This window comes from Malus domestica, chromosome 05 (genome assembly GCF_042453785.1).
Source record: "Malus domestica chromosome 05, GDT2T_hap1".
Taxonomy (NCBI): Eukaryota; Viridiplantae; Streptophyta; class Magnoliopsida; order Rosales; family Rosaceae; genus Malus; species Malus domestica.
Window position 1 is genome coordinate 12,513,541 of NC_091665.1, and position 9,008 is coordinate 12,522,548.

The 9,008-nt window shown below is 38.0% G+C and overlaps 1 protein-coding gene across 1 annotated transcript; it reads right to left on the minus strand.

Annotated features, from left to right (window-relative positions):
• Positions 1-1,888: 1,888 nt before the first annotated feature.
• On the minus strand, positions 1,889-5,932 carry LOC103414581 (NADH dehydrogenase [ubiquinone] iron-sulfur protein 8-A, mitochondrial). The gene is made up of 8 exons (XM_008352952.4): positions 5,671-5,932; positions 4,113-4,191; positions 3,913-3,966; positions 3,708-3,799; positions 3,511-3,624; positions 2,616-2,683; positions 2,425-2,536; positions 1,889-2,311 (listed from the first exon to the last, which is right to left on the minus strand). Exons 1-8 carry the CDS (start codon positions 5,722-5,724, stop codon positions 2,216-2,218), a joined length of 669 nt encoding a protein of 222 aa, XP_008351174.1. The 5' UTR covers positions 5,725-5,932; the 3' UTR covers positions 1,889-2,215.
• Positions 5,933-9,008: the final 3,076 nt, after the last annotated feature.

A 9,008-nucleotide genomic window follows, 5' to 3' on the forward strand; every position in this document is an offset into this window, starting at 1 on the left:
ATCAAACGAACTACACCCAGAAGGTGTTGCACTGCTTTAATGAGGATAAAGTGAGGCCTTCGAGTACTCATATGGTCGTTTAATCACTAGATGCAAAACGAGATCATTTCCGTTCGAAAGATGATGATGAAGAGATTTTGGAGCCTGAAGTTCCTTATCTAAATGCGATAGGCGCTTTATTGTAGTTAGCTTAATGCACTAGACCTAACATCTCTTTCGTTGTTAATCTTTTGGCAAGATATAGTAATGCACCAACATGCAAACACTAGACTGGCGTGAAAGATATCTTCCGATACCTTAAGGGTACTACGGATTTGGGCTTGTTCTATCCCTACAAATCCTCGAGTGATGCCGCACCCTCTGCTTCTCGAGTCGATTCTTGCCTTGTTGGTTATGTTGATGCAAGATACTTATCTGATCAGCACAAGGCGTGTTCTCAAATGGGTTATGTCTTTACCATTGAAGGCACCACAATCTCTTGGAGGCCAACTAAATAGACCTTTGTTGCCACTTTATCTAACCATGCTAAAATTCTCGCCTTACATGAAGCAACTCGAGAATGCTTTTGGTTGAGAGCAGTAGTGGGCCATATTCGAAGCTCCTGCGATCTCTACCCCGCCGTAGATGTCCCTATGACGATCTTTGAAGACAACACATCATGCATCGAACAACTCAAGACAGGTTACATCAAAGGAGACAACACCAAGCATATTGCGCGAAGTTCTTCCTTTCACATCAACAACAAGAGCATCAGAAGATTGAAGTCACGCAAATCCGTTCACAAGACAATTTGGCCGACCTTTTCACCAAATCACTACAGAAGGTGACGTTTCAGAAGCTTGTTCAAAGAATTGGTATGCGTAAATTTTTTGAGTTGCAACATTGTTATTTCTCTTTGGAATTGTGTCAAACTCAGGAGGAGTATCCTAAAGAACACTTACTTGATCTTAATGTACTTTTTTTTCCCTACGATTATGAGCAATTTTTTCCATTGGGTTTTTGCTACCTAACTAGGTTTTAATGAAGCACCCACCTTGGGTTGGTCATATCCTTGACGACATCTCCTAGACGTTTCTTTTGACTATGCATTTCTCACGCATTTTTCCTTAGACTATGGATTTTGTCCCTACTCGGATTTTTGCCATAGCCTTAGGGGTTTTAGTGAGATTTACTACTTTATGCAAGTTCCTACCTTATTGAGAATAAACGTTGTTCCTTAGAATCAATGCCGACGAGTCGACTTCCTCGACTTCTGCATGATGCTGAATCTACCTTGAGTATTTACACACTCAAGGGGGAGTGTTGTGAACTTTCCTAGTTTAAGTGTGATTGTGTAAATCCTAGATTATATTTGATTCTAGTTATTGTTTTCTATATAGACTTGTATTCCTTGGGGATGAAGAATTTCTTCTCTCTTTTTACTACTATAAATAAAGGCACTAAGTAGGAGGGATAACACACCCTCAATACACAATTCCCCTACGATTCTACAAACACATATCTCCTCTCTCTCTACTCTTGCCGCCGGCCCCGTTCTCTTTGTCAGATAAAATAGGCTACAACAGATTAAACTTTATCAATTACATTCTCATTTCAGCCTTCTCACTTCTTCTCATGTTACATTTACTCCACTAGCACTCAAAATAAAAAAAAACATATTACTTTTAGTTGGCAAATTAAATTTTTAATTATACTAACAAAGGAAAAATTAGTATAATTTTGACATCGTTAACTTTTGAACGTTAGTAGAGCACATATAACATGAGGAGATGGCTCATGAACCCTCCAAAATCGCTTGTTCAGATGTTTTAACAGGAAACCATGTTGAATCCAACGGTTTCTAAATGCTATCGATTCAAGAACAATTTCAATCCCGAAGATTTATCAATGTCTTGAACAAGAGAACTAGTAATTCATTTGAAGGAGCTAGAGAGACTGCAGCACAATGAAAATGCTTCTCTGGTGCCTACAACATTTTGTTTCTCAAAAGATTTCGCGTTCGAGAATGCTTCATGTGTTTAAAATCTTAAAGAAAGAAACTACGTCGCATTTGGAATCATTACTTACAATGACTCAATGACAACGGTTAAGATATCGCGAAACAAACAATACAAACTCTTTAAGATCCATGCCGGGATCTTATTATTTTTCCACATACTCAACAAGTCGAGAAAAAGGGAGTATGGTAACTAGGAAAGAAACTATGGGCGGAAAATCAGCGGTAAAGGCTTTCGGATCTGAGGTTCTCAGCAATCTCGGTCTCCCAACGATCTCCATTCTCAAGCAGCTTTTCCTTGTCGTAAAGAAGCTCCTGCAACAAAGGCAGAAACAAATGCTTGGATCAGTTGTTACCCAAAGTACGAAAAATAAAGATGAAAACATAGGATTAGTTACACTGAGTCAATAGAAAGAATGCTCATTAACCTCATGAGTCTCTGTTGAGAATTCAAAGTTTGGTCCTTCGACAATGGCATCAACGGGACATGCCTCTTGACAGAATCCACAGTAGATGCACTTTGTCATGTCAATGTCATACCTAGAAGACTAGATAACTGTGAGGAGAATACCGAGAGGGAAAGGAACGGGGAGGGGAAGAAGGGAGAATGATGCTTCACCTTGTAGTCCTACGGCTACCATCTTCTCGTTCCTCAGCCTCAATTGTTATTGCTTGTGCAGGACAGATCTGAGAAAAGAAAAAAAGAAAAAAAAAAAAATCTTCTTTGTAAGTTAAAATGCTACATTCAGCTGCTCCTGCTCAAACCATATAACATTAACATAACATCTGAACCTAGCCTGTTTAGGATGTGCACAGTGAAATGATTCTGCATTCTACGACAGATTGAATTACATCCAAAGCAAGAGACTAAACACAAGTGCAGAAGCAGACCATGTATATAGATATATAAATTTGAAAGCAGAATAATCTGATACGCATGTGCGCATAAAAAATATCAGCAAATTCAGAAAAAACACAACCCAACAATTACAAGTTTTATACAAAACACTTTCAAGAGCTCAATTGGAGAAAGAAAAAAAACCCTCATCCATCCCCTTGTCATGCTCTAATTGATTGTTAGCTAAGAAATCCTTCCTCCATTACCAAGTCAGTTGGGTTTTCTCTAAAGTATTGGGTTTGACGTGTTTATCTCTATTATGTAAACTTATCAAGGGCTTACATGTGAAAAGTCCAAAAAATATATCAAAACCTGAAAGCAATTAGACATAAATGAGGCACAACTGCCAAACAAAGCCAAAAATTCAATATAGTTTTCTAAATGTGGCCCAGAGGCAGCGTTGTCTGTCTTCTAAGCTCCAGGTATTGCCCAAGATGCCAAAAGCAGCCCAAGGAAAACATAACACAAAAATAAAAAGCAAAACCGAAACAAGTATACTGATTTTTTAAACAGTTTTAGCAGGCGGGAGCTTTCACCTTCATATCCTAAATTTATAAGTTGTCTTAAATTCATATTTGACAACCTAGAATACCAAAAGAAAGGTTTCAACTCTTACAGCTTCACAAAGCTTGCATGCAATGCAACGCTCTTCTCCCGTAGGATATCGCCGTAGGGCATGTTCACCACGAAAACGAGGACTCAAAGGGCCCTTCTCAAAAGGATAATTGATCTGCAAAATGAAAGATAGTAGTCATAATTTGGCAGAAAAAGAAGAAAAAACAAACTTGGTAATGTGTGATGGAAGATACTTACAGTAACTTTTTTCTCAAAAAAGTACTTAAGCGTAAGCATCAGACCTCGAACCATTTCAGTGAGGAACAATGTGTTTATGCTTCGATCAAAAACTGAAGTAAATATCAAAATGAGGCCATTATTTCACATGGCAGAATAATATTGTAACATGAAATCAAGAACAAACATACTGGTATCTTTTTTCTTTGACGGGAAGGGGGATTACCAGTACTCCAGTCCTTGGAAATCTCCTTTGCGAGTTGCTCTCTTTCCTCATCCTCTGAAGTTGGCATAAATAAGTACAAATGTATTCTCAAAAATAATATCACAACATGATGAATCACCTGACACAAACATGATATAGATAAAAGTTTTATCTTGAATAATCATTATTCCAACACTATGTGACCCCACAGAATAGCAAACCTTTTATGGTTGAGAAGTGTTGTGAACTGGATTGCAGTCCATAGTAGGAAGAACTCTGCAATGCTTGGCCTGGTACAACCTGAACAGTAACCAAACAATAGACCGGTAAAATCTTGTGTCATCCAATAGCTAAAATAGAATATGAAACAAGTAAACATAAACCCAAAAAGTCTGATAACATCCCTACAATTATGCTGAAATGATAAAATATATGAAAGTGTTTCCTAAACAAGGAAGACGTAATTTAGACTCATTAGATTTCATTTGAAAGTTGAGAAAAAGAATGCAGATGAAAGAATTGAAGGAGAGAACCTCAGACAAGGAATTGTTTCTGACTGTTTCCTAAACAATTGACATATCAAAGATACTGATGGGGATAAAGCATAATGATCAGTTCATTTATTTTTGAAGGTGCAGAAACTAGTATATGGAAAACCCAAATTCAAATAGATAACCAGTTTTTTTATTGTTATTGAAAATGATACGAGTATATTAAAGAAACAAGGAGCGTAGTCACGAAGAACAACCCGGCCCAACAAAACATAGCAAACAGAAAACAACCACCAACTCAAACAAAACTAGGACATACAACTAGTATTTTTAATCAAATATAATTGAAGTCACCAGTCAGCCACACCTCAACTTGTGTATAGTTCAAACGCCAAGGAACTCCGAAAAAGCATTAGTGTGTTTGACTTCCACAACTGGTGCTGAGGCATGAGGATATTCAAGTTTGGTAAATTCAAATCAGATAGTGTTTGTTTTCCCAAGATATCAAAAACCCATAAAACGAAAGTTTTGTTAACCAAGGAAGAATTGGGCTTTCCAAACGCATTCTCTGCCGTTGACATTCAAAAAATCAAAATGATTACCTTACACATCCGCTTATGAATAGTAAAATACAATCTGTGTCCTAATCACTTTCATTTCCAACATTTCCAAATACTGGAATGAGAATCATTGAATTCCACTAACTCCTAAAAACCCATCTCCTGGAATAAATTCCTAAAACCCCATTCCAAGAAACAAACATACTCTAAATCTCAATAACCCAGAATTTCCCTATTCTCCTTTCATTAGCCCCAAAATCCCCTCTAATTCTCATAGCAAATGACATCGCAAGGCATACACAATTCTTCGATTTTTTATGTCCGTTCCTCTACCCGTGCGAAAAATTAAGGTCATAAACCACTCTAAATCTTTCCCATGTGAAAACAAATGAGTTTAACAACAACAATCTAAAGCTCACAACACATATCGCAGTCAGAAAGCAATAATAGTTCCAAAACTATCAATACAATAAATAAATAAAATTCAGATTTTCAATCGAAAAATCTAAAGAAGAAACCAAAGCAAATATCTCAGTTCTGCTCAAACAAATAGATCCCCTGATCCAAGAAATTTGGAAGGAGTCAAAAAGTTGGGAAATTTAACTTCGATATGTCTCTAAAGGTGAGCATCACGATGGGAGCTTTGGATTTTTAATTTTCTCAGCAAATTTTCTCAGAAACCAAACGGAGGATTAGACAAAGGGAGCTAGGGCAGAGGATAAACTCACGAGCTGTCTGGCGCGGAGAGCCTGGAGAGATTTCCGAGCTAAGATCGCAGCCATGACCGGTGATGGCTGAGTCGATGGGTCTTCTTCTGCGCGACTCGGGTTCGATTTGGGGACGTTGGGAAGGAGCAGGCCAGTGCTAATCAGATGGAAATTGGAATTTCATTTCCGGGTTATAGAGTTCAGGCTATTTCGTCGCTTGGCACCAGTCGGTTGTGGCCACCAAAACGCTGCGCTTTGTTGGGGAATGACCAAGGTCAAACATTCAAACTCCGTTTGATAACTATTTCCTTTTCTGTTTTCATTTTTTTTTGTTTTTTTTTAAAGCAACCAAATAAGTTTTCATTTTAAAAAAAAATAAAAATAAAAAGTGAAAAAGAAATGGTTATCAAATGGATCTCTTTGCTATGCTCCCAAAATTTAGGTGAGAAAATTATGATAGGTAACTACCATGGTGTGGTACAGTGGTTGATGACGAATTTCAGACCTGTATTTCATAGGCACATCTTAGGGTCAATTTCTAATACTAGTGAATCACACGATGGTGACCATGGGAGGCTGAAATGTCTTTATGAGTCTTTCCAACTCTCAAAAGGGTAGTCTGAACGAAACCACTAGCTGATCTTTTTTTTTGAAAAAACAAAAGCAAAAAGAAAAGAAAGAGATTATGAATGTCATGTTTTTCTGAAATGTACGTGTCCACATTACCTTCCGCATAATGTATCATCAACTCAAGTGATATAAGAGTTTATTTCTATTAGAGCTTAATTAACTACCAAGCCCTAACCCTCATATTTTCTCATTTATTATCTATACTATTATCTAGGGGTGGTTTGGTATGGGATCCCATACCGAAACCCTTGTCCCGATTCCCAAACCCAAATTTTTGGGAATCCCAATTTCAATCCCGATCCTAAATCAAATTTTCGGGAATCCCGAAATAGTTTCGGGATTTCGGAATAAATTGGGAATCCCAAAATAGTTTTGAGCTTTTGGGCTTTTAGACTAAAATTTGATATAGTATGCTTTTGGGCTGCCAATCTGTTGAACATATAACTGTACAGACACAAATCTTTTCTTTATGTTTGTTTTTTAAGGAGAAATTTTGCTAACTAACTAAAACATGAAATGACATGGAGTTCTCAACGAATAAAACCATAACACAAATCTGTGCAGTGTGCAGTGTGCCAATCTACCCAATCTGTGCACAATGACAATAGCACAAATCTGTGCACAATGACAATAGCATAAATCTGCCTCTTCAATTTCTACTACAAATGCACGCAATAAAAATAAATTAAGTAACAAATCCAAAAGCAAAAAAATTAGTTACAAGCCAAGGTTTTAAAATAAATAAAGTAACAAACCCAAAAGAAATACAAGCCAAAGTTTCAATAATTAAGTTACAAACCAAAAGCCAAAAAGCAAAGCTTAAAGTTTATGAAGATTTTTGGCCTCTTCGGCCCCTATATCTTGTTGATGCTAGTGGTTGCTTCCTTCTTGTTGGTACTTGTGCTCTTCCCCTTAATGTTGATGGTTGAGCCCTTCCCCTTAATGTTGATGGTTGAGCCCTACCCCTTACAATGGATGGTCGTGGAGGTAGTGATTGATTTTGACGTTGTTGAACTTGAAGTTGAGGTGGTCGAGGAGGTGGAGGTGGCATTTCATTTTCTTGTGTTGTATTCTCACCTCCCAAATTAGCCATGCCTAAAACAATAAACCACAAATCATTTACATTGAATTATAGTCTATTAGATAATAAATACTAAGGAAATAAAAGAGGAAATTAAATTGTTTACTTACTTCTTTCTAAGCGTTCAAGCTCTTGGTAGAAATGGAATTCGTCAAGTGTAGGCTCCTTGTAGAAACACAATTCCTTTCCTTTAAGCCAATCACTAGTACACACTAAAGCCTCAACCGTTTTAGGTGTTAAGGAAGTTCTAAAAGGATCAACAACTCTCCCACCAAGATTAAAGACATTCTCACTAGCAACGGTGCTACTAGTAAGGGCCAATACATCTTTAGCAACTTTACTAAGAGTTGGATATTGAGCACAATTTCCTTTCCACCAATCCAAAAGATTGAAACCCTCATATGTTAGGCTTTGATGTGGATCATTGAAGTACATATCCACTTCATTGGCTATCTCATTTTGTTGTGCCTCTACTCTCTTTCGTTGGATCTTCTTTGCCATCCTTGAAGCTACATCAATATCTACGATCACACCCCCCACATCATCTAGTACAACACTTGATCTTTGCTCCACATTTGAGGTAGCATTACCACTAGTACTGTTGATGCACAAAACCGGAGGGGTCTTAGAACAACGTAAATCCGATCGTGAATCTGCAAGAAAGTAAAGAACACAAGATGTATCGTGGTTCACCCCAATGTTTGGGCTACGTCCACACTGATTATTGTATTTCTCTGAGAGGATTGTGAGGGAGAGAGCCTCTGAGAGTGAGGCTTTGAGAGGGTGAGGGTCAGGCCTAAGAATTGGTCTCCTTTAATAAGGAGAGTGAGGAGTCCTTTCATAGAATAAGGGCTCCTCACTTATTACATATTTTCCCCTTCATTTATTACATAATTACACTTGAGTCCCCCGAGTATTTATACGAGGTCTAAATATGGAGGCCCTAAGTATGGTACAAACAGTAATCCCCTAATTCTTCAGTCAAGAGAGTCTTTTAGCTGGAGACTTGAAATTCAGTCTATGTGTGGGCCAAAGTAACTAGATGTCTTCTTAAACTGATACTCGATATGAGGCGGTGCTCAATCTGAAATGATGCTCAACTAGAAGTAGCACATGTTGCGAGGTTGCTCGGCTTGTGGCTTATGTTGCCTTGGTTAGCTCGGTTTGTGGTGTTGAAGGTGAGGGAGTCCTTTTTATAGAATAAGGGCTCGTTCTTCAATACATAAGTGATGGGCTAGAGTGATGCTCGCGGCGAGGTGGTTGCTCAGCAGGCGGCGATGCTCTCTAATGATGGTGAGGGAGTCCATTTTATAGAATAAGGGCTTGTTCCTCAATACATGAATAATGAGTGCTCTCTAATGAAAGTGAGGGAGTCCCTTTTATAAAATAAGGGCTCGCTCCTCAATACATGAATAATGGGTTAAGTCCCCTGAGTATTTTTCATGAGGCCCAATTGAGGCCCAATATATGGTATATAATGTGGGTGCTCTTTAATGAAAGTAAAGGAGTCCCTTTTATAAAATAAGGGCTCGCTCCTCAATACATGAATAATGGGTTAAGTCCCCCGAGTATTTTTCATGAGGCCCAGTTGAGGCCCAAATATGGTACATAGTGTAGTCCCCCAAGTCTTCAGTCAATAGAGGCTGTT